This window comes from Acipenser ruthenus, chromosome 28, assembly GCF_902713425.1.
Source record: "Acipenser ruthenus chromosome 28, fAciRut3.2 maternal haplotype, whole genome shotgun sequence".
Taxonomy (NCBI): domain Eukaryota; kingdom Metazoa; phylum Chordata; class Actinopteri; order Acipenseriformes; family Acipenseridae; genus Acipenser; species Acipenser ruthenus.
In genome coordinates, this window is record NC_081216.1 from 3,306,806 (window position 1) to 3,333,341 (window position 26,536).

Sequence of the window (26,536 nt, forward strand, 5' to 3'; positions counted from 1 at the left end):
ATACAGACACAAACACACACACATACAAATATACACGATTTTTTTAAATGATAAATTATTAAGTTACAAATTGTTTATAAGGTTTTTCTGTGTTTGCCTTTAATTTGCAGTAAAGATTTTAATGTGCTCAAATATCCCCCCCCCCACCGCGCCCGCCCCCCAAGTTTTAACCCCTGTCCTCTTTCACCCCAGTCATGAAAGCCCGGCTCCTGCAATGTTAGTTCAGAGGAATGCAGAATCACTGTGCTGCACGAATGCAGGGTGTGGCCACCAGGGGTAAGTGCTCAATCTCAAAGTGAATGACAACCATTTTATAAAAAATAACAATAGTTCTATAGAAAAAAAAAAACTGATACACAATGTTACTATATATATATATATATATATATATATATATATATATATATATATACACACATACATATAAACTTAGATATTTATCACTTAATATGTATATTTCTGGAGATTTCTTTAAAAAAAAAAATTCAATGAAATCTAAATCGTAGGTCAAATCAGAAGACAACGGCAAAGCAACAACTGAGATACAATTTTGATTTGATTTGATCCAGTCCTGCAGATACTGCACGCCCACAGCACTCACAAGCAGTTGTGACTGGTGAATGCCCAAGTTCAGAATGACAGGGCGCATAGCTGATTATACAATACTCTGGGAACCAGCTCACCAGTACAACCCAAACCGATGGAGTGTCCCCCGAAAACGTTACACCAGTATGTACACGGGCAGGAAGAAGACTCCCCTTCACCCCAAACAAAGCATCTGTGTGATCCTGGGCTGTCAGTTCAGCTGAGAGGGGTTCAACTGCACAGCTAGGAATAGCACTGTGTGCAAAAGTAACAAATTGTATCTTGTAACTGTGGCTTGGTTTGTAATCAGTTACACACAGTACAGCTGACCCTGTCTCTTAACGTAACCTCGTTCTGAAGTCCTCCTGCACACACATACAGTATTTTTTAATATATATATATATATAAATAAAATCTCAAACATGTTACTTTATATCATGATGTGATAAATAAATAAAACTAATTAATTTACTTAGCCGATATACAGTATATATTTTTAATTATCTCAGAACCTGTGTATATATAAAATTTATGATTTTTGGGGGGAATGTATACAAAAGGTTTAAATGATGTAAAAAATAGGATATATATATATATATATATATATATATATATATATATATATATATATATATAAAGATCAGCTTCAGGAAAAAAAAATCACCAACAACCAAAAAAAACAATCCTTCATCCTGAAGATTTCGATTGTGAGATCTAATTAACAACGCGTTTATTTTGCTGTTAAGGCGATGCTTAAACAGAATGAAAATAACTTGTCCCTGTCCGAGCGACGCGCCTGTCCGGTTTGAGAGATGCCCCCGTGTAGCAGCCCGGCTCTGTGAGAGCGGACAGGTCTGTGTGTGCTGGCCTGCGTTGTGCTCCCTGTACTCTCTCTGGTTTCCCTCCCCTTGTCTCTGCGTGTTTCATTCTGTGAGAGCTCGCTGCCTCGCTTCTGCCTCCCTGCCTGCGGCTCCCTCCTGCCTGCATGCCTCTCCTGCTCTGCACAGCCTGTTCCTTCACACAATATGAATCACAGACGGTCATGACGCCAGCTCGGACCACATTCCAGTACATCTTATTAAGCGTGCCTGGTGCACAGCAATCCAGATTCTTCATGGATAACGCTGATAATTATGAATCGTGTAGCTTTTCTTTTTAACTAAAGCATTAGTGATAAGCTAATATGTACTGTTGTCTCTTGTCGCGTAAGAGTGTCTCAAGACAACTGCACACATTGACTGATATAAGAGACAGTGTCAGCTGGACACATAAACTGATATGAGACCGGGTCAGCTGGACATACTCATATAAGAGACAGGGTCAGCTGGACACATTGACTGATATAAGAGACAGGGTCAGCTGGACACATAAACTGATATGAGACCGGGTCAGCTGGACATACTCATATAAGAGACAGGGTCAGCTGGACACATTGACTGATATAAGAGACAGGGTCAGCTGGACACATAAAGTGATATGAGACCGGGTCAGCTGGACACATTGATATAAGAGACAGGGTCAGCTAGACACATTGACTGATATAAGAGACAGGGTCAGCTGGATACATAAACTGATATGAGACCGGGTCAGCTGGACATACTCATATAAGAGACAGGGTCAGCTGGACACATTGACTGATATAAGAGACAGGGTCAGCTGGACATACTCATATAAGAGACAGGGTCAGCTGGACACATTGACTGATATAAGAAACAGGGTCAGCTGGACACATAAACTGATATGAGACCGGGTCAGCTGGACATACTCATATAAGAGACAGGGTCAGCTGGACACATTGACTGATATAAGAGACAGGGTCAGCTGGACACATAAACTGATATGAGACCGGGTCAGCTGGACACATTGATATAAGAGACAGGGTCAGCTAGACACATTGACTGACATAAGAGACAGGGTCAGCTGGACATATTAACTATGTTTTAATTGCGTTAACACAGAGCTGCATTTTGGAAGTAGCGCAAATAATGAATCATTAAATAATAGGAATTATTCAAGCAGGTGAAGCTCGGAAATGTCTGTGTATACAACTACACCTGAACACAGGTGTGCAAGAATCACCTTGAATGATCGCGGGGCACAGTGCTGGGTTAATAGACTGACTGGGGGCGGGTGTCTGGGGGTCAGGGAAAGCCTTGGGGGGATGGGGGATAGGTGTCTATGACAGTTAATGGGGGAGTAAGAGTAAACGGTCACTAATTACCTTGACCTGTGGCCTAAGGAGAGTGGACACCCACTCTAGGTACTGCGATAGATGATCAGAATGATAAACCAGTCATAATCGACAGGCATTCTCATAGGGGTGAGCTGAAACTCACACTGCCTTTGAGATGTACATTTATCGGCAGGTATTAAATGAATCCATTCACTATAACGTGTTGAATCCAAAACAAGAAAAGCTGTCCTTCCCTCACCTTTACAATCGAGTTTGGACGTGAATTTTCCTCTCACCTGGGGATCAGACATTTTTACTGCCATTTCGAAAACATTCATTATCGGTATGGATTGAATGGATTTATTTAATACCTGCCGATAAATACTTCTTATACCCCTTTCACACTGGCATGATCTACACGGCATGATCTACACGGTGCCATGCGGGTCAGGTATGCGGGTCAGGTATGTGATTTTCATGCTGCTTGGCTTGACATGGGTGACAGACTCAAGTGCACAACGCGCGTATCAGTGCCCCGGAAGCAGCTTGTTACTGACGCTTCCAGCTTCTGTGGATTGAACCGTCAGCCCAAATGTTGATTAGAGCAAATGTTTCTACATTCCTGCTGCAGTCTGGCTCATGCTGTGTCTCAATCCATAGAAATATGGCTCAAAAGAATCAACAGACACGTTCCTTGCGGAAGTGAAACTTTCACCGCAGGCGTGGCTGTTTGTTATTGCGTCAGCTCACGAAAGTCCGTGAAGCATTTTGTCTCGCTCAACCCGGGTCACAGCATGTCGACCCACATCCTGAGGTGGGGTCGCTGGGACCCGGGTATGTGATTTCACACTACGCGGGATTGTGACCCGGTTAGCTAGGTAGGATTGCCAGTGTGAAAGGAGCTTTAAAGGCAGTATGAGTGTGTATCAGCTCACCCCTACATTCTCCACATGTTGTTAATAAGATTGTCAGAATTTCTGAAAAGCTCTTTGTTATAGCTATGTGCTCTCGTTTTTATTTATTTTTTCCTGCATTTCGGCACCCAGGGTCGGTTCATTTTAGTGCTTTTTTTTGTTCCTCATATTTCATCCTGTGTTGTGTTTTGACCCCTGGTAGCCCATATGAAAAAAAAATAAAATAACTGCAGGTAAAAACACAGCGATGAGGGGAGGGAGGCTGGAGGCAAAGCATGGTTAAACTGCAGTCATGCTGGAGCGCTTTCATTTTTAACTGCAGCTATTTTTCATATGGGCATTTGAAAAAGTCACCTTTTCCCTCTTCCAGACCCCCCCTGCCCCCACCCCCAACTCTGCATTTAAGACTTTTTAGCAAAGCTGAACCATTCACATTTTCTGTTTGAAGTGCAATAAATTCCCCCTGCTTTCGGAGGTCTAACTTTACCCTAGAAAAGTTTACCGTAGTAAATTTGCACAGTATGTTTTCAGTTTTCCTGCCATGCTTTTCCCATGGTTATACTGGGCATTAACCATAGCTCACCCTGGTTTGCCATGTTTATTAATATGCTTTACTATACCTCAATATTCTTTACCATGCTTGCCTATGCTTGACCATGCTTTCACTGTACTCTATTGCACTGTGCTGTGCTTTTCCTGTGGGAAACTTTTACAAGGGTAGATAGAAGGTAAATAAATAAAACACAATACTGCTGTTGATGTGCGTTTCCAAGATTTATGGTGTTCCGTTTCAGATTGCTAATTGTTGTCAAAAGTTTACATACCCTCTATTTGCAACAATGTCATTTCCCAATGTATCAAGTGTTTTAAATATTGTTTGATACACTACACTTACACGGCAATGATAGCTCTGTGAGTGTGTTGAACACTCATTCGTCTTAGTGGTAGTTCGAAATCTGGTGACTTAACTGAGTTAAGGCAAAGAGTCCCAAAATTTATGAATTAACTCCATTGACTTGCATAGTGCTGGAGTCATAAATATTTGTATAGTGTATTAAACAATATTTATAACACTTAATACATTGGTAAATAACAGTCACCCCACATGCTTAATTTCCATTTAGCATGCTTGCCTGGGCTGTACCATGCCATCACTGTGCACTGACTGTGCTGTACCATGCTTCCACTGGTTTTCCCTGCTCAGTAGCTATCATATTGCAGGTATATTGAGGTCCACTGTCATAAGGAAGAGGAGACGGATCAGCCCACATGAGAAACAACTACAGTGTACCCAGCGCCAGTGCAGCTGCAGCCTGCCTGCACTGAGAATACAGCAAAATATAGCAAAATAAACACACAACATACCGCACACAAACAAAAACCATATTCACCTTGCAGTAATAATTAAAACAAATGTAGAATGGAGGTGGGGGTGCAGGGGGAGGAGGGGGGGGTTGTTTTCAAAATCCAGTTAGTCCAACTTTCACTGCAAGCGAAAAAATTCAAATAAAAATCTTAATTTTGTCGCCGACTGCAGTGGGTCCAGTCCAGCGTCCTGTGATTTGTTGTCTGTTGGTTTTATTGTTAACTAGCAGAGTCGCACCGTCAGCGCAGCAGGGGCGAGGGCTGGGAGGGTTCTCTTTTTTGGGGCAACCCCCCATTTGGATCCCAACTCTTCTCTTTCCTCTTCAATAACATATTTTGCTTGTAGACCCTCCCCCCCCCCCCCCCCCCCATCGCGTCAGTTGGTACGATGCAGCGGTTAGCTTGGGGTGTCGGCTCAGCGCTGGCATATTGCAGAGATCTCCTTGTAAACGAGAGGCATTGGTTGTAGGTTTTTGCTCCAGGTTAATGACAGCTTAACATTCTTGAACAAGCTTTCCATGCTGTCGGTCTAGTTTACACACAAATGTCACTTAGTCAGGTCACATTGTCCATGACTGCCGGCTCTCCATTTTATATATAGCGGGTATATCATGTGTTTTGTTATATCTGATGCAGATCGGTTTTACTTATTGTTACTGTACTTTCATCTTTTCTATACAACTGAAAAGCAATCTGATCCACACTAACAGTCACTCCTTATAATATTTGTGTATTTGACTGTTCGCCCGTGTATTTCTCCTCCTTTGAGTCTTCACTTCACACAGTGCACTGCATTATCCTATAACAGGACACTTTGGTATTGCGAATATTCATTTTCAACCACGCTGCTAACCAGACTCGCATCCAAACTTAGAAAAAAAAAAAAAAGGATAAATATAATTGAAATTAAAATCCATTTGCAGGAATTATTTAAAGAGCAGTATCGTTTGTAAACCGAACTTCTGATTAAACTAACAACTGAAACGTGACTTCAATTCTTATCTTAAGAATCTAATACCAGGAAATATAACCATTATTATTATTATTGTTATTATTATTATTACTATAACTATTATTATTATTATTATTATTATTATTATTATTATTATTATTATTATTATTATAATAATTATTATTATAATTATTATTATTATTAGTAGTAGTAGTAAGTATCTTGCACATACCGGTATCTCAACAAGGACTGCATTGTAAAAACAGAATTAAATTACCCCCCCCACCCCCCTCCCTTCAAAGCACGACCTAACACTGTCATATATATATACATTTTTGTTTTGTTTTCATAATTTTCTTAAGAGTCACCATGAAACATTCTCACCATAAATCTTGGAAACTGTACCAGCAGAGTTCTGATTATTATTATTTTTAATGACATCATTATATGTAGATGACATCATTACATGTGCTGTAAAAGCTATGACCTCAGAAAGCAAGTGTTTTAAGTGTTCAGTGGCTGCCTCTGATCAAGTTGAAAGTGTATTTTATTCTCGTGCACTCTTTGCTGTGTCACACAAGGAGTGCAAGAAAAAGGACACTCTCAACTTGATTAGAGGGAGACACCCAACACATTATAACATATTAAAGTCATTACATCTAAATATAAAAACAAACCAAAAGCTGATATTAACGCACTGTTTATGTAGAACCTGTTGTGGCTTAAAACGTTTTCGAACGCTTTATCATTGACACTGTTACAATGGGGACGTGGCTTATAAAGGCATTTAATAAACAGTGAAACAGTCTAGGGACCCAGGGGCTATAACCATCCTCTGCTGAATGCACCACTATTGCTAAGCAAGCATCTCCTCAGCACAGGCCAAATCAACACTAAGCACCAAAGACTGCCATTGACCAGAAGAGTGATACTGGTTTGGCATATATATATATATATATATATATATATATATATATATATATATATATATAGATATATATATATATATATATATATATATATATATATACAGACGTGCTCAAATTTGTTGGTACCCTTACAGCTCATTGAAATAATGCTTCATTCCTCCTGAAAAGTGATGAAATTAAAAGCTATTTTATCATGTATACTTGCATGCCTTTGGTATGTCATAGAATAAAGCAAAGAAGCTGTGAAAAGAGATGAATTATTGCTTATTCTACAAAGATATTCTAAAATGACCTGGACACATTTGTTGATACCCCTTAGAAAAGATAATACATAATTGGATTATAGTGATATTTCAAACTAATTAGTTTCTTTAATTAGTATCACACATGTCTCCAATCTTGTTATCCGTCATTCAGCCTATTTAAATAGAGAAAAGTAGTCACTGTGCTGTTTGGTATCATTGTGTGCACCACACTGAACATGGACCAGAGAAAGCAAAGGAGAGAGTTGTCTGAAGAGATCAGAAAGAAAATAATAGACAAGCATGATAAAGGTAAAGGCTACAAGACCATCTCCAAGCAGCTTGATGTTCCTGTGACAACAGTTGCAAATATTATTAAGAAGTTTAAGGTCCATGGAACTGTAGCCAACCTCCCTGGGCGCGGCCGCAAGAGGAAAATCGACCCCAGATTGAACAGAAGGATAGTGCGAATGGTAGAAAAAGAACTAAGGATAACTGCCAAAGAGATACAAGCTGAACTCCAAGGTGAAGGTACGTCAGTTTCTGTTCGCACCATCCGTCACTTTTTGAGCGAAAGTGGGCTCCATGGAAGAAGGACCCAGGAGGACTCCACTTTTGAAAGAAAAACATAAAAAAGCCAGACTGGAATTTGCTAAAATGCATATTGACAAGCCACAATCCTTCTGGGAGAATGTCCTTTGGACAGATGAGTCAAAACTGGAGCTTTTTGCAAGTCACATCAGCTCTATGTTCACAAAAGAAAAAATGAAGCTTTCAAAGAAAAGAACACCATACCTACAGTGAAAGATGGAGGAGGCTCGGTTATGTTTTGGGGCTGCTTTGCTGCGCCTGGCACAGGGTGCCTTGAATCTGTGCAGGGCACAATGAAATCTCAAGCATTCTGGAGCGAAACGTACTGCCCAGTGTCAGAAAGCTCTGTCTCAGTCGCAGGTCATGGGTCCTCCAACAGGATAATGACCCAAAACACACAGCTAAAAGCACCCAAGAATGGATAAGAACAAAACATTGGACTATTCTGAAGTGGCCTTCTATGAGTCCTGATCTGAATCCTATCAAACATCTATGGAAAGAGCTGAAACTTGCAGTCTGGAGAAGGCACCCATCAAACCTGAGACAGTTGGAGCAGTTTGCTCAGGAAGAGTGGGCCAAACTACCTGTTAACAGGTGCAGAAGTCTCATTGAGAGCTACAGAAAACGTTTGATTGCAGTGATTGCCTCTAAAGGTTATGCAACAAAATATTAGGTTAGCGGTCCCATCATTTTTGTCCATGCCATTTTCATTTGTTTTCTTATTTACAATATTATGTTGAATAAAAAATGCCAATTACTTTTGTCAGTTTCAAGTTATTTCAGAGAAAATTATGCATTCTTCATTTTTTGTGGAGGGGTACCAACAAATTTGAGCACGTCTGTATATATATATATATATATATATATATATATATATATATATATATATATATATATATATATATAAAAACTTTTTTTTTTTTTTTTTTTTTTTTTTGCATTTCTGGATTTTAAACAAAGCTCTTAATAACATTAGACTGTAAAATAAAAGGCCAAGATGGTTTGTTAAAAATAATAATAATAAAAACAAATATTTTGTGCAAAAAAAAAAACAACTAATACCAAGTGCTGTGATCTAATATAATGTCCAACGTGTAAACAAACAAACATTAGCTTATATTGTAACACAAACAACCCCACCTCACTTGCAAAAACAAGGGGGTGGTTATTCACAGCTCCCCTCTCCCCTCTCCCCTTTCCCCTCTCTGCTCCTCAGAAGTGGAATACCTGCTGCTGGCCCTGCAGTCTCCCGCACTCCTCTCGAGTCCTGCTCTGCTTACTCTTCTCAGGGCTGCTCTGCTGAATGTGCTTCAGTCTGGAGGCTGCTGAGTGGAGCCCCCTAGTGGTGGAGGGGGACCCACTGCTGGTCTAGAGAGGGGAGAAGGAGGAAAGAGAGAGGGAGAGGAGAGGGGAGATGAGAGAGTGAGGGAGAAAGGAGAGGGGAGGAGTGTGTGAGGGAGAGGAGAGAGCAGAGGAGAGAGTGTGACAGAGGGGAGAGGAGAGTATGAGGGAGGGGAGAGGAGAGTGTGAGGGACAGAGAACAGGGAAAAAGGTAGAGGATAAGAGGGACAGCAGGAGGAGGGGAGGGTGGGAGAAGGGGAGAGGATAGAGGGAGAAAAAAACAAGAGCATTTAGAAGCGTGTGTGAAACGTGGATTCCAGTAACTAATTAAACTGAGAGCAAACGCTTCATACAAAACCTGCGGTAGAAAGGTTTGTGTAGTTTTTCGATTTCGTTGTAGTACGCACCGTGTATCTTGAGATTCTACAGAGGACTTGGATACACAGCAGGCTTCACGTTTATATAATCTCTACGTGTTGCACGCTTGTGTAGCTCTGAACAATGTGAAAAACGTTATATATCATGTGGTGGGGGGGGATGGAACAGGGTTCAGTGGCAGCTCGGAGGCTAAGCCTACGTTTAAATTTGTAAAAGTAAAAAAGCCTATGTTACATCATGCTTTCCAAGGTCTACTGTATTGCTATTGGCTAATGTAGCCTCAGAATGGGTGGGATGCTGTGTGTCTTCCACCTGCAGTTTTACTGTATTTGTATTGGTTACACGATGCAAGCCTGCGGCTAGCCTCTACCACTCATAATTAGACTTAATCTTGACGTATCTGTTGACAGGCAGGTTGGCTCACGTGTGGCTACTCCCTTAAGTTTCGATTTCCATACAGTACGTTGTAGATTTTTTTTTTTTTAATACATACGCCATTTTCCTCGCTTTCAATTGAGAAAAAAATAAGAATAAAAAATAACAATAAAGGTCATCCCAAACCTAAATTGGACCTTCTTCAACACGGAGGGCCAAAACAAAATTACCTTTTTAATTGCTCATGGTACGAAAAAACAAAATGGTTGCGTATTAGCAGTTTGGTTTTTCAAAAAGGCTCTTCATCTTCCAACTATTTTTTCTACAAATGACATCACTCAGGATTCATCAATCAAATAAGTCTGCAATGTTTTTGTTATATTCAGTTGCTTGACTTATGTGCTACGTATACTATAGTACCGTATTACATTTCTTATTAAATTACAAAGTACCTTTTGAAATGTGCAACATTTTATTGCATATAATAAAAAGTATATTAAATATGATGCTGAATCCCTGGAACCCTTTAAGACCTTCTAGGAACCAGGTGAGCACTGATGGGCTGAACGGCTTCCTCTCGCTCGGAAACTTTCTTATGTTCTTCTATAAAACACTCAATGGTGTTAAAACTGTTGAAAAAATACTAAAAGAAACAAAATGCATTCAACAACAAATGTTTTGCTTTCAAAGGCTTTGAAAAAAGACTTCTGGTCAAAACGTTTCTTGTTAGATATTTTTGTATTTCTAAGTGAGTTCAGCGGGCATCGAGAGAAGAAGAAAAACAAATCAAAGAGAAACCGAAAGATGATTTCAGAGAGATTGGAGACAGATCAGTGAATCAAGGAATCTGATTTATTGAATCGACAGCAATGCCCACAGCCTTGGCAATACCAGGACACAGCAGCACAACAGGGAAAAAGAGATTTAACAAGAATGAACAGGGACCATTTCAAAATCTCAAGTGAAACAAATAAAACACAAAGGCAACCAGCCCTGTCTGTTCAGTGAGGAGAGAGAGATTACAGGGAGTGGAGAGGGAAAAAGAGAGAGATAGGGGGAGGAGAGTGAGAAAGAGAGGGACAGGGATAGAGAAAGTGGGGGAGAGAGAGAGGAGTAAGAAAGAGAGGAAAGGGGAAGAAAGAGAAAGGGATGAAGGGAGAATGAAGGAGAGAGACGCTTGAATAAAATCACCCAGTCTGATTCTCAAGAACATGATGATGAAAAAACAGCCAGAGTTTGTGAGGAGGGTGAACAACCCAGGCAGTGTCTGTGAGGGAAGGGGTGCGAGAGGAAGGGAACCCCGGAAATAGAGACAGAAAGAAGCACTGTCACCAGCAGCAGCAGCACCAGCACACTGGAGGAGTGAGGGAGGGGGGAGGGAGGCCGAACCTGTTGGGCACCAGTCTGGAGAGCGGCAGGCTTGGGAGGAAGGGGAGGTTTGATCCTGGTGGGCGACAGCAGTCCCTCACTCCCGCTCCCCCGCCGGTCTGAACACCCTGGGGTCAGCCCTGGGCCTCCTGATCCACCTGAGGCCTCCTCATCCTCCAGCTTTCCCAGGAACTCCCTGGAGAAGATGTACCCAGCGGAGGGGTGTCGGCTGATCTCCTGGATGCTGTTCTCCAGCTCGCGGATGGTCTCTTCCAGGCTGTCCAGTTTCCTGTAGGTGTCCCTGGTGATTCCTCCAGACTGGGCCTCCTCATCCACACCCCGGTCCTGGTTCCGATCCCGACCCGGTTTGTCTGTTGAGTCTGGATCCTGGGGCGTTTGGGGGTCCCCCCCTCGGTCACAGAGAGCCAGCTCCAGGGTCCTCTGGCCTGTCTGGGACTCAGACTCGATGACATGACTCAGGGCGCCCCACTGTGCTTCGGGGAACCTTATCTTGGCATGTGCATTGCTGCTGTCATCGCGGGGCTGGCTAGTTTGTGACCCCAAAGCAGATCGTGGCTTGGGGACTGGCTTCCGGAGTGGGCCGCGTCCCCCCAAACTTGACGACCCCTTCTCGACCCCAGAATCTGAGACAGTTTCGCTCCCCAGCTCCTCAGACAGCCCAGATTCCCCTCCCCCTGCTCCCCGCTCCTCCATCACTCCAGAGAGGCGCCTGGCCCCCAAGGACAGCCCCTGCCCCCCCTCCTCGCTGTGGGGTACCCCCGCCTCCTTGCCCCACACAGTGACAGTCTGCACCCCCTCCCCCAGCTCCCTCGTCGTTTCCCATGCCTCGCTCGTAGGGAGTGCCTGGATCCGAGTCTCTGTGATCAGGAAAGAGATGTTCCCCTTCACCTCCTCCCCCTCCTTTCCCTCCTCTTCCTCCTCTCCCCTCTCGAATGACTCCTGGATTCTCAGAACCAGAGGCATCGGCTTTCTGCGTCCCCCTCTTCTTTGCCCCTCCGAAGCTTTTCCCTGGGGTTTCAAGCTGTACCCCTGGGAGACGTTTTGGGGTTCGGTATGGCCAAGGGGACCCTGGGTCCCGTCTAAAGTTTTGTAAGTTTCGTAAGTTTGCGAAATTTCGAAAGACTGCAGCGATTGTAATGTTTCTAAGGACTTATTTTCCAGCATCGTCAAATATTCCAAACTCCCGGGGATGCGAGAACTCAAACCTGGCTTCTCTAATCCAATCTGTGTCTGTGCCTGTATCTGTATCTGTGTCTGTGTCTGTGTCTCTGTCTGTATCTCTGTCTCTGTCTGTGTCTCTGACTCTAAGCTAGCAGCAGTTGTCTCTCGTCTTTGAGACCCAGCTTTGTTATCTGTGCAGCCCTTCTGTGTTGCGTTCACTGGTCTCCAGGCTCCTTGCTGCTGGTGTAACTGGTCTGACTGGTCTATCGTACACGGAGGCTCCTGCTCCAGTTCGAACACCCTGCTCTCCGTCGGCGAGGTGGGGGCAGAAACCCAGTGGGTCAGCACGATCTGGGGGACCGGATAGAGAGGAGGATCAGAGACAGGGCGAGGGCGAGGGACACGCACTTCCTCCTCCTGGGGAGCAATGGGGTCTACCTCCTGTGAAGCAAGGAGAGGGAAGGTGAGCTCTGCCTGCATCATCAAACTATACCCAATAATAATAATAATAATAATAATAATAATAATAATAATAATAATGACTTTACTTATACTTTACTTGTGACGGCAGTAACTTTATAAGATAAGTAGTTATTATTTATTCATTCATTCATTCATTCATTCATTCATTAGATTAGTAAACAAGTCGTTGCTGTGTGAATTTTATAAAGCAAAAAAAAATTACTAAAAAGGTAAGATGATTCTCCTGAGTGGCGCATCCAGTAAAGGCGCTCCGCGTGGAGTGCAGGATGTGTCCTATAGCCTGGAGATCGCAGGTTCGAATCCAGGCTATGTCATTGCCGACGGTGACCGGTGGTTCCTAGAGAGCAAGCGCCACCCGGGTAGAGAGGGCTTAGATCGGCAGGGCAATCCGCAGTTCACCGCTCACCAGTGACCCCTGTGGCTGATAGGGCGTCTGCGGGTCTGCAGTGGAGCCATTCAGATCTGTGTCGTCGTCCGGCACTATAGGTCTGGTGGCTTTGCTGTGGATCCGCAGTGCGAAAAATGACGGCTTGGCAGGAACACGTTTCGGAGGACGCGTGTTTCGGAGGACGCATGTTTCGGAGGACCCGTGTTTCGGAGGACGCGTGTTTCAGCCTCCGTTTCCCGAGTCGCCTGGGGGTTGCAGCGGTGAACCGGGGAAAAAAAAAAAGTATAATTGGGCATTCCAAATTGCGGAGAAAACCGTGGTATAAACCATTGGTGACACCTACATTTTTTTAAAATAAATAACTACATAATAAAAAAAAGGAATGGACAAAAGTCTCTGTCTAACAGGCTGATAATAATCTCAAGAGCAGGCGTCAAGATTCTTACCTGATGACGTGACGCAGTGACCCCCGCGATGAACTCTGAGTGACCTTCCCAGCCAGGAGGCGGGCCACAGGGGTTGAGGGTTACAGAGGTCAACCGCTAGACATGTTGTAGGACAGTGTCACGTTAACCGTTAGTACAATAATAAACGCTGATAATAACTGTATACAATTATTATAATGGTAACATTAAACTGCTACACATGTTACATATGGTGGAGTATTGACTGATAGACATGTTGTGTAATGGTATTATATATAGAATACAGTATGTGAATTACAAGCAAATCAATTGCATTGAGGGGTTCTGTGATGATAAACCACAAGAACCGCTTTGACTTGTTGTGTGAAATGTCATAAAACTCCAAGTTGCTTGGAATTTAGCAGCTAATTTGTTACTGTTTATATTAAATTGACTTTACACTCTTTACTACTCTTGCACTATTTACTATTTAAAGTACAGAGCATTATGTAACATAATCAGGGATGGAAATAAGACTCCCAATTGCATAGCAGTTTGATCCATTCCTGGTTTTACTATGAGTTTAATATGACACACCTGAGCTTGTTACCTACACACTGGGGCTAATCAAGCTTGTAGTACAACCTGGAATGGGTGAAACTGCTTTTCAATTGGAGTCTTATTTCCATTCCTGAATATAGCTGTGATATAAAAGTATTAATACTGACTGTCCGATACAGGAAGAGTACTCAGACAGGGTATCCAGTGCATGTGAGCGTTCTCCTTGAATTACGCTCGAGTCCAACATCTTCCAGCTACAGCAGAACAGTACAGCACATGCACACACACACAGAGTTAGAAAGGACTTTGGAAAATAGAGAAACAGCAATTGGAAAAAGAAAAAGTATCCCAGAGAATGAGTCGCCAGTCTCTGCAGGCATTTTAAATAGGAACTGTGCAATCGTTTGCAAACTGTAACGATCCTTCACTAACCGGTTTCTGTACCTTTAAGTAACATATATAGTTCATTAGCGCCACCTGCTGGGCTGTGTAATATCTCTCAGCCGCGAGGCGAGCTGTGCAGACGTATCCAGAGTAACGAGGGTTAACTAGCAGGCTGAATAACAAAAGTGCCTGACTGTGTGTTACAGAATGGAACTGTGGAGCTAGGCTATGTATGGTCTGAAGCATTTGATTACTAAAATAAAATGTGCTCATTGCTTCCCTTATAAAAGTATACCATGGTATTTTTGCACGGTCATTGTAGTTGAAATTGAGGAACTCCATAAAGCTCTAAAAAAAAAATTCCAATATGTTTAAGTGCCTCATGAAAGGAAACTTGTTAGAACCGATTTCAGGGTAAAGAATGTTTTTTGTCTAGATACTAGTGTGGTAATTAGTTGGCTATTATTGGGTAAGTCTGGGATGTTAGCGGTATGTAATAGGCTATATATTAATGAATGGTTGTTTTATTGCCTGTATTAAAGGAAACTGTAAATCGGAAATCCTTTGTAATCTTCAGTGCCGTTGAGTTTCACCCAGTGCTTTGGGGATCACTGCACTGTAATACTGCGAAGACCTGTGCTTTTTGGAATAAAACTACTCTGTTGAAACAATTGAATAACGACTTGAACATATTCAAGATGTTTTAAAACCCCTACAGTCATTTTTGTAGTTTCCCCATGGTTATACTATGTGTGTACCATAGTTTACCCTGATTTGCTAGGTTTTAAAATCGGCTTTACCATACCTGGCTATGCTTTACCATGCTTCCCTATGCTTTACCATACCTCTCTGTGCTTTACCATGCTTCCCTATGCTTTACCATACCTCTCTGTGCTTTACAATGCTTCCCTATGCTTTACCACACCTCTCTGTGCTTTACAATGCTTCCCTATGCTTTACCACACCTCTCTGTGCTTTACAATGCTTCCCTATGCTTTACCACACCTCTCTGTGCTTTACAATGCTTCCCTATGCTTTACCATACCTCTCTGTGCTTTACAATGCTTGCCTATGCTCTACCATACCTGGCTATGCTTTACAATGCTTGACTATGCTTTACAATGCTTGACTATGCTTTACCAGACCTCTCTGTGCTTTACAATGCTTCCCTATGCTTTACCATACCTCTTTGTGCTTTACAATACTTCCCTATGCTTTACCATACCTCTCTGTGCTTTGCAATGCTTGCCTATGCTTTACCAGACCTCTCTGTGCTTTACAATGCTTCCCTATGCTTTACCACACCTCTCTGTGCTTTACAATGCTTCCCTATGCTTTACCACACCTCTCTGTGCTTTACAATGCTTCCCTATGCTTTACCATACCTCTCTGTGCTTTACAATGCTTGCCTATGCTCTACCATACCTGGCTATGCTTTACAATGCTTGACTATGCTTTACAATGCTTGACTATGCTTTACCAGACCTCTCTGTGCTTTACAATGCTTCCCTATGCTTTACCATACCTCTTTGTGCTTTACAATACTTCCCTATGCTTTACCATACCTCTCTGTGCTTTGCAATGCTTGCCTATGCTTTACCAGACCTCTCTGTGCTTTACAATGCTTCCCTATGCTTTACCACACCTCTATGTGCTTTACAATGCTTGCCTATGCTTTGCCATACCTCTCTGTGCTTTGCAATGCTTCCCTATGCTTTACCATACCTCTCTGTGCTTTGCAATGCTTGCCTATGCTTTACCGTGCTTTCATTGAGCTTTATTACACTTTCCTATGTTTTTACTGCGGGCATCACTTAAAAGGGATTGTACCTGCAATGTGTTATGGACTCTGCATCCTGCCCAATGTGTAAAATTACCCTGAGGAAGGCGCTGGCCAAAACGCGTCAGTTAGACTAATAAAGTTTTTTTCCACTTTTTAAACTATCTCCTAAGTGTTGCTGGGCTTCTTACCTAAACCAGCGTTACAGAAGGCACAGCACTTGTTAGGTTACAAGACACACACACACACACAATACTGCAGCTGGATAATAGTGCTGGATTAAAGTGTGTGTCGCGTCACACGCAATACAGATTTTATTAAATATATCTTTTACAAATAATGTCCAAAAGAAAAGGAAAGAAAAATATATCTAAATCAAAACATCAAAACAGCAACTTTCTGGTTATGTCGATATGCTGACCATGCTTAATGAGAGGAAGGAAACTTTTAATTTTATTTTATTTTGCTTGTGAAAATGTCAGCAGACTCCAGGAGGAAGTGAGCGCAGTGCTAGTTAACTAGTTAGTTAGTTAGTTAGTTAGTTAGTTAGTTAGTTGGTGGGTTGGTTAGTTCAGTGGGTCTCAAACTGGCATCTGCAAAGGTTGACCAGGGGTCCCCAGAAAATACTTATCTTTTGTAAAGCAAATGGTCAACCTTCATATATATATATATATATATATATATATATATATATATATATATATATATATATATATACTTAATATATGAAAGTGGTCTTCCCACGTTAACTTAAATCTACTACCACTCTATAATACAATCTTCTTTCTTCCTTCCTTTTTTTCTTTCTTTTGTTTGTTCTTTCTGTCTTTTTCATTGCGAGTTTCCCCCATTGAACTCAGTTTTAAGGAGGTGTTAAGATGTTTGCGAGCTGTGAGTGGTGAGTGTGAGTCAGTCAGGAGGGCAGCGAGTCTGACAGAGAGACAGCAACAGCAGCAGCAGCAGAGGCAGAGGCAGAGGCAGAGGCGGGGGGTGGCGAGGAGCCAAAATGAACCGTTACCTTCCGTCCTGGTGCTGCTTCCGCTACGGTGGCCCCCAGGGGCCAGGGTTCAGGGCGGGGTGAAGGGTCGGCCAGGCTGGGGGGGGCGGAGCTGGTGTTTGGGGGTTTAGGGGCTCTCTGAAACACCTGGCAGATCGGATATATCGTGAGGGGGAGGGTGGTGTGGGGGGGTGGGCACAACAGCTAACACAACAGCCTTGTGACACGCAGACCCTTATACAAGTTCCTCAAAGTAAATCTGCATGGTAAATCCCCCCGCCATGCTTTTCCCCTGGTTATACTTTGCACTTGCCATAGTTTACCCTGGTTTGCCATGGGTTTTTTTATACTCTTTGCCATATCTCTCTGTGCTTTACAATGCTTCCCTATGCTTTACTGTGCTTTCACTGTGCTTTATTACACTTTAATGTGCTTTTACTGTGTGAGAGGGGAGGTAGGAGAAGGGAGGGAAGGGAGGGAGAGGATGGGAGGTAGGAAAGAGGGGAAGAGAGAGGGAAGAGGAGGGAGAGGTGGAGGGAGTAGGGGGAGGGGGAGAAGGGGGGTCCCTCGTACCTCGAGCTCCGCGATGATCCTGTCCTCATCGTCCTCGTCTCTCACCCCCGATGCGATGATGGGGGGGGTGGAGGCTGGCCGGGGCGCCTCGGACACGCTCCTCCGCAGCTTCACCTGGGGCTTCGGCAACGACTCTGTCTCCTCCGAGTCCGACTTCTACCCAACACGCAACACACAACACACAACACAGAGACACACACACACAACACACAACAGAGACACAGACAGACAGAGACACACACACACAACATGCACACAGAGGCAAAACAGAAGAAAAGCAAAACATTGAAAAGGTAAATAAACCTGCAAACTAAAGGCCTTATAAAAACAATAAAGACACTGATCACCAGTTTCTAATGGCAATAACACTTTCTCAAAGCGTTCCTCCAGTCTATAATGAATGCCTATTTTTTGAAAGAGGGAAAGCACCTGTATATTTTATAAAACTAAAACCAAAACAACTAATGCATTTCAAGTCCTCTTTAGCATTCTCAGTGTTTTTTTTTCATTTTGAAACATTAACAAGTTTTTTCTCTCCTTTCGCAAAAACAGGAGTTCATTAAAGACCAGAGTAAGCGCTTTGAAAATATGTCCGATTGTGTCTAGTTTCCTGGAGCTGCAGTGCCAGACTCCGGCCAGCAGGGGGCCCCACCTTTATGCTCTTGCTGGTGACGATGACATCGCCGCTACGCGTGGTGGTGAGCCCGTGGGAGGAGGGAAAGCTACGACGGGGGGGTGGGGGGGGCGGAGACTTGGAGGGCTTCTCTGTGCGATAGCGAGGAACCGTGAGCTCATCTGAGGTGGGGGGGGGGGAAATAAAATAAAGCACAGGTTATTATGTAATGCATCCATAAAAATCACAATATATATAGATGTACATTACAGTACAGGTTATATGAACCCTTCACTAATTCAATGTTAGCAATATTTGTAATTTGTCAAAAAATGCTGCCAAAGTTTTTAAATCTTGGTCTGTCTGTCTCTGGATCTCTTTCCCTCCCTCCCTCCCTCCCTACCTTTCTCCCTCTCCCTCTCCCTCTCCTCCTCTCTACTCACTCAAGCCCCTGCTCTCCCCCTCTCTCCCCTCTCCCATCTCCCCCTCTCCTCTCACCTGATCCCCTGCGCACACTGTGTTCTGTTTTTGTGTTGAGTTTCTGGGCAGGGTGTTGTGGTTTGCCAGGCCGGTGTTCGGGGGTGGGGCTGGCATTGCCGCTGGCGCTCTGAGCCGTCACCACAGGAACTGGCCCCCCCTGGCTCCCCTGACCCCCGGACACCCCCCCGGACAGCTTCTGTTGCTTGGCAACAAAGTCGAGGTCAGGAATGGCCTTCATGAGCTCAGCCTGCGTCTCCTCCAGCAGTCGGTTGATATCCTGAGTGCTGTACTGGGTCAGACTGGCACGCTTCTCCTCCCAGTCCCTCTCCGCAGCCTGGGGGCAAGAAACCAGTAAGAATGAAGCGACACACTGTGACATGCACACACACACTGTGATACACAGACACACACACCTGTATGCTTGTTTATAGTGTAAGTATTAATCAATACACAGTGTAGAATTCCTATTCTAAACTCCACAGAGGCATGGAGATGAACACAACTCGTGCATTGAAAGCAGGATTTCTTACTGATGTATTAACCAGAGGCAGGAGTGTTGCAGGGGGGACGGGTTAATGGTTACACTCTGGTGTACCAGCTGCACTACGAGAGATTTTAGAGAGCTTTGTTGATTCCACAGGGGTGCCCTAAACTTAAAAAAAGACACAGCGTGAGTGTTTGGATTGAAGCGCACTGACCTCCACAGAGACAGACTTGTCCACTGTCCTCCGGCCCCCCAGCTCATCCAGCACTCTGCTCTTGACTGGTACGGTCTGAGAGCTCTGCGAGTGGGCAGGGGAATTCTGGGAGCCCAGCCCCGAGGCACTGTGGGATTGCCAGGAGGAGAGACTCGACACGCCCCCTCCTCCCACTCCTCCCAGCTCATGAAAGTTCAGGGGTGGGCTGGTGGGAATGTGGAAGTCCGAGTTCTTGCCGAAATCGTCCATGAGTTTCGGGGATTGATTAGCCAGGTCTTCGTGGCTTTTCCAGATTCCCTCGTTAACCTGCCTGCAAAAAATTTAAATAATAAAGACAAGTAAACAAACAAACAAACAAGAAACCCTTTATTGGAGTCACTGTCCATCCGCTGTGTAATAAAAGCTTTCTGATTTTTTTTATTCCAGTGGGAAAGAGAAATAATGCTGTGTTACAAAACTCAAGCAGACAAGCATTTGGGCTCTAGTGCCTTCATCAGTGTTATTACTGAGTTGAAACTAGAAGAAGCAGACAAGCATCTTGGCTTGTGAGAGTCATCTCTTTTGAGTGTGAGTGAGGGCTGGCTGTCCCCTGGCTGTTTCACTTGTGCAGGTTGGTGAGTGTAAATGGTTGTGAGTGTGAAGGGTGGTGAGCTCTTGTGAACTTATGTGAGCTCTTGTGAGCTTATGTGAGCTCTTGTGAGTGAGTGTGAGCTCTTGTGAGTGAGTGTGAGCTCTTGTGAGTGAGTGTGAGCTCTTGTGAGTGAGTGTGAGATATTGTGAGCTTATTTGAGCTCTTGTGAGTGAGTGTGAGCTCTTGTGAGTGAGTGTGAGCGCTGGCTGTTTCACCTTCGCAGGTTGGTCAGTGAGTCTGTGACGCTCTTGCAGCGCTTCAGTAGGGCATCCAGTCTCTGAGGCTCCTCCTTCAGGAACTTCACTGCCTCCACCTCCACCCTCAGCACCACACGCATCTTACTCTGCAGGCTGGGGAACTGACCTGAGGACAGGGCAGAGGAATGCATCCACACGTTAGCTTCTACAACACAACACAGTCCCCTATACCAGCTTCCCTAACCCTCCACCCTCAGCACAGGCTGGGGAACTGATCTGAGAAGAGGAGTTAGGGACTAGGTAGGGGTTAGGGTTAGTATTAAGCTTGGGGTTGGGGTTAGGATTAACTTGGGGTTAGGGTTGGGGTTGGGGTTCGATTGTGGGAGGTTGGGGGGTCAGGGTAGGGGGTTAGGGGTTGGGGTTAGGGTTTGATTTGGGGCTGGGGCTGGAGTTTGGGTTTGGGATTAGGGTTTGAGTTGGGGTTGAATTTGGGGTTGGGGTTGGGTTTTGGGTAGGGGGTTAGGGGTTGGGTTTAGGGGGTCAGGGGTCAGCAGACTCACTCTTGAGCTCCGTTAACGTCTCTCCCAGTTTGCGCAGCACCAGCGCTTTCTCCTCCAGCTCCTGCACGGTGACCAGCCTGTGATTCACTGAGGAGTCCTTCTGGATCTCATCCACTGACTTTTCCAGGTCACTGGAACACAACATGGTGAAGCAGAGGCAAGTATTGTAAAGCACATAGAGGTATGGTAAAGCATATTAAAAAACAAACCACGGTAAACAAACTAAGTTTCCCACAGTAAAATCACAGCAAAGTGCAATGAAGCACAGTGTAAACATGGTAACGCTTAGATAAGCATTGTAAAGCACAGAGTTATGGTAAAGCATGTTAAAAAACATGGTAAACTATCCATGAGAAAAGCATGGGGAGAAAACTGCAATAATATCATGCAGATTTACAGTTGTGACCTTTTCTAAGGCACTCACTGCAGCTGCTGTATAATCAGCTCCTCCTCGTTGAGATACTTGAGTCTCTCCTCCTCCACCAGGGTGCGCTGTCTCTGCAGTGGATCCTCCTGCTTGCGCAGGGCGTCCGTCACGCGCACGCTGATCTCCGTCTCCGTGCGCTTCAGCATGGTCCGCACGGAGTCCTGGTTCTGGAGCTGCAGGGAGGGAGGGGATGGTGAGTTACTGGTGAGAAACTGGGTGAGCCTGGGAAGAAACTGCCTTCATCACTGTTACTGAAACGAGAAGAAACTGAGTCAAGCAAGCAAGCGTTTCAGCTAAACGTTACCCCTAGAAATAATCCAGATGTATTCCCTAGTGCTGTAAAGTGCTCTAAATATCCTCTTTGGTCCATTTCTGTAAAATTAAATGTTCAGATTTTTTTTAAAACTGCCACCCCCTTTGTTCTCTTGTTTCTTGCGATGAATGCGATGGCTCACCTGCATCTTTCGCAGATGGCTGAGCTGGTCTCGCAGGTCGCTGGCGTTCTGCTGCAGGCCGTGCAGGTGCAGCTGCATCTGCAGGCGCGTGACTGAGTTGGGCTGCGGCGGAGCTGCGGAAGGGGGGGGAGGCGGGGCCGGGGGGGTAGGCGTCGCCATGGCGCTGCAGGAGGAGGGGGTGAGAGCTGCGAACAGAGACAGACAAACACAGACAGAGGGAGGGGAGGGACGCTTTAAAAAAAAAAAAAAAACACCTGGCAACTGAATGAGAACGATTTTTTAACCCTTATAACATTTTACCACAGTATTTTTCCACGCTTCCTCCCCCATACTTTTCCCATGGTTATACTATGCATTTACCATAGCTCATCATGGTTTGCCATGCTTATTAATACACTTCACCTTAACTCGCTATTCTTTACAACGCTTGCCTATGCTTTGCCACTGTGCTTTACTACACTTTGCTGTTACTGTGGAAAACTTTTATAAGGATAACAAAACTGCATGCAATAAGAGAGGGAACTAAGATCTGACACTACCCTAGCCATTCAAACAGACCCCACAGTAACTGCACCTGTGATATTTAAGACCATCAACCCAAGGCAGAGTGAGGCCCATTACAGAAACCCCACAGACACACGCGGTCATCACTCGCGTTGTCGCACAGCAACTACAGCTCTGGCCAAAAGTTTTGCATTACCCCATAGAATGAACTCATTTTGCTTCATAAACTTGAATGAAACCTGGTGAATAATGTTACGTTAACATATTGAATTACATACCGCTTTGTAGTTTCCCATAATGAAAAACTGACAAATATTGAAAAATGTGACATTTCAAAATCTAACATGACATACTGTACTACTATTATGACTTCCGGAGTGATGTTAAATAAAATATCTAAATTATGTTCATATAGTTTTTTTTGTTTTTTTTAAAAACAATCTCAATCTTAAAATTCTAGGTGATGCTAAACTTTTGGCCAGAGCTGTAGATTGTAGCAAACACAGCAGCAAGTGTGAATACTGATTAATTAACACGACAGCGGACTGCCGAGAATGCGTTGGCATACAGTAGCTGCATTGGAAATGCAACACAGGTAATCTACTGTCAATATGTCCTGACTGTGAGTTATCCAAAGACACAGAAACACTTGTGCAATTACTGTGTTATTACAGTGAGCTAGCAGTGAAATAGCATTTATATTACAGAAAGATAGCATGTTTATACAATTGTGTTAACAGACCTTCAAGCACATTTATACAGTATATATATATATATATATATATATATATATATATATATATATATACAGACGTGCTCAAATTTGTTGGTACCCTTACAGTTCATTGAAATAATGCTTCATTCCTCCTGAAAAGTGATGAAATTAAAAGCTATTTTATCATGTATACTTGCATGCCTTTGGTATGTCATAGAATAAAGCAAAGAAGCTGTGAAAAGAGATGAATTATTGCTTATTCTACAAAGATATTCTAAAATGGCCTGGACACATTTGTTGGTACCCCTTAGAAAAGATAATAAATAATTGGATTATAGTGATATTTCAAACTAATTAGTTTCTTTAATTAGTATCACACATGTCTCCAATCTTGTAATCAGTCATTCAGCCTATTTAAATGGAGAAAAGTAGTCACTGTGCTGTTTGGTATCATTGTGTGCACCACACTGAACATGGACCAGAGAAAGCAAAGGAGAGAGTTGTCTGAGGAGATCAGAAAGAAAATAATAGACAAGCATGGTAAAGGTAAAAGCTACAAGACCATCTCCAAGCAGCTTGATGTTCCTGTGACAACAGTTGCAAATATTATTAAGAAGTTTAAGGTCCATGGAACTGTAGCCAACCTCCCTGGGCGCGGCCGCAAGAGGAAAATCGACCCCAGATTGAACAGAAGGATAGTGCGAATGGTAGAAAAAGAACCAAGGATAACTGCCAAAGAGATACAAGCTGAACTCCAAGGTGAAGGTACGTCAGTTTCTGATCGCACCATCCGTCGCTTTTTGAGCGAAAGTGGGCTCCATGGAAGAAGACCCAGGAGGACTCCACTTTTGAAAGAAAAACATAAAAAAGCCAGACTGGAATTTGCTAAAATGCATATTGACAAGCCACAATCCTTCTGGGAGAATGTCCTTTGGACAGATGAGTCAAAACTGGAGCTTTTTGGCAAGTCACATCAGCTCTTTGTTCACAGACGAAAAAATGAAGCTTTCAAAGAAAAGAACACCATACCTACAGTGAAACATGGGGAGGAGGCTCGGTTATGTTTTGGGGCTGCTTTGCTGCGCCTGGCGCAGGGTGCCTTGAATCTGTGCAGGGCACAATGAAATCTCAAGACTATCAAGGCATTCTGGAGCGAAACGTACTGCCCAGTGCCAGAAAGCTCTGTCTCAGTCGCAAGTCATGGGTCCTCCAACAGGATAATGACCCAAAACACACAGCTAAAAGCACCCAAGAATGGATAAGAACAAAACATTGGACTATTCTGAAGTGGCCTTCTATGAGTCCTGATCTGAATCCTATCAAACATCTATGGAAAGAGCTGAAACTTGCAGTCTGGAGAAGGCACCCATCAAACCTGAGACAGCTGGAGCAGTTTGCTCAGGAAGAGTGGGCCAAACTACCTGTTAACAGGTGCAGAAGTCTCATTGAGAGCTACAGAAAACATTTGATTGCAGTGATTGCCTCTAAAGGTTGTGCAACAAAATATTAGGTTAGCGGTCCCATCATTTTTGTCCATGCCATTTTCACAATATTATGTTGAATAAAAAATCAAAAGCAAAGTCTGATTTCTATTAAATATGGAATAAACAATGGTGGATGCCAATTACTTTTGTCAGTTTCAAGATATTCCAGAGAAAATTGTGCATTCTTCGTTTTTTGTGGAGGGGTACCAACAAATTTGAGCACGTCTGTATATATATATATATATATATATATATATATATATATATATATATACCAAACACATACACACACTACAGGTGACTTCTACTTGTATGTTACCACCATAGCTACTACTGCAGTCTGTGAATTAGCTGAATCGCTTAGAAGATAAATACAAAATGCAATGATACCTGTCTTTTTCAACTTTGCAGCTGAAACACACAAGGAATGAATTGATTAAAATCTTTTTTTTTTTTTTAAAGTAAATGGACACACACACAGACAAACAAACACGAGAGTTTTTGAAACCAGATCGAGTGCATTTTAAGAAAGCAGTCTCACTTAAATCCATTTTGAAAAGCAGTATCTACTAATCTTTTACATTTCAACTCACATGAAAATGAACTCATTCCTTGCTGCAGCTCTGCCCTGTGCTATGGGATATTTACTCAACATACTGTAGTTACCAAGCTTTGATCAGTTAATCAAGTTACAAAGGGTTACCAAGCCACGTTGCTGATTCACTGGGACCCTCTCGTTCAGGAATTTTCTTATGTTCTCATTTACACAGAAACATACAAATAAACACAAATACAATCACAAAAACACACATACACAAACACATGCAAACCTACTCAAACACAAACACACACAATGCCATTTTTCCAAATGTCACATTCATTAAAACTGAGATTGTCCACAATGATTCTCTTTTACTAAACAGCCCTGCAGTCTCAATTTCTGTTAAAATCCGCTCTGATTAACCATACCTGGCTGTGTAGAATCTGTTCTTTCAGCGAAGGAAAGCGGTCAAGCGAGGGATAGAAGGAGAGGAGAGAGAGAGATAAAGAGAGAGATAGATAGACAGAGCAAGGGATAGAGAGAAACAGAGAGAGAGGGAAGGGGGAGATGTGTCCTGATTCTGGGCAGCAGTCTGTTTACTCTGTGCATATCACACAGGGCTGAGCAGAAGTCACAAGACAGCCTCACACACACCAAAACTGAGAAACTCATGAATCTCTGTAGCTAAACTGGTCCATACTGGAATTGTCGTGAGCAATACTTACTGCCAGTCCCCGACCCCTCGCTGGTGGAATCCGTCTTCTCACTGAAAACACAAACAGCAGCCAGTCAGTCAGCAGCCAGCAGTTTATATCGTTTTATTTCATTTTATTTTTTATCACAAACACTGTGCATAACTCTTCTCTAGCTCTGTAAAGGGGTAACAACGGGCCCTAGCTAGCCACACAAGTCCAGTCTGGTTTGTCTGTGCATCACATTGGCCCTGCCCTTATAAAAGTTTCCCACAACAAAAGCACAGCAAAGTGTAATAAAAAAAATTAAAAAACCACAATGAAAACATGGTAAAGCATAGGGAAGCATTCTAAAGCACAGAGAGGTATGGTAAGTATCAGTTATATCAATATCAATATCAATACCAGCTATATCAATATAATTACCAGCTATATCAATATCAATACCAGCTATACCAATATAATTACCAGCTATATCAGTGTCATTACCAGCTATATCAATATCATTACCAGCTATATCTATATCAATACCAGCTATATCTATATCAATACCAGCTATAGCTATATAAATACC

The 26,536-nt window shown here is 43.2% G+C and overlaps 1 protein-coding gene across 1 annotated transcript in view; it reads right to left on the bottom strand.

Annotated features, from left to right (window-relative positions):
* The window catches only part of srcin1a (SRC kinase signaling inhibitor 1a), a 75,275-nt gene that overhangs the window by 9,131 nt on the left and 39,608 nt on the right, over positions 1–26,536 (bottom strand). The window contains 11 exon segments of the mRNA XM_059003357.1: positions 8,979–9,119; positions 17,966–18,121; positions 18,618–18,760; positions 19,077–19,392; positions 19,757–20,066; positions 20,603–20,750; positions 21,145–21,275; positions 21,569–21,744; positions 22,027–22,211; positions 25,120–25,140; positions 25,996–26,036. Of these exon segments, the coding sequence (XP_058859340.1) occupies positions 8,979–9,119; positions 17,966–18,121; positions 18,618–18,760; positions 19,077–19,392; positions 19,757–20,066; positions 20,603–20,750; positions 21,145–21,275; positions 21,569–21,744; positions 22,027–22,211; positions 25,120–25,140; positions 25,996–26,036 (1,768 nt within the window).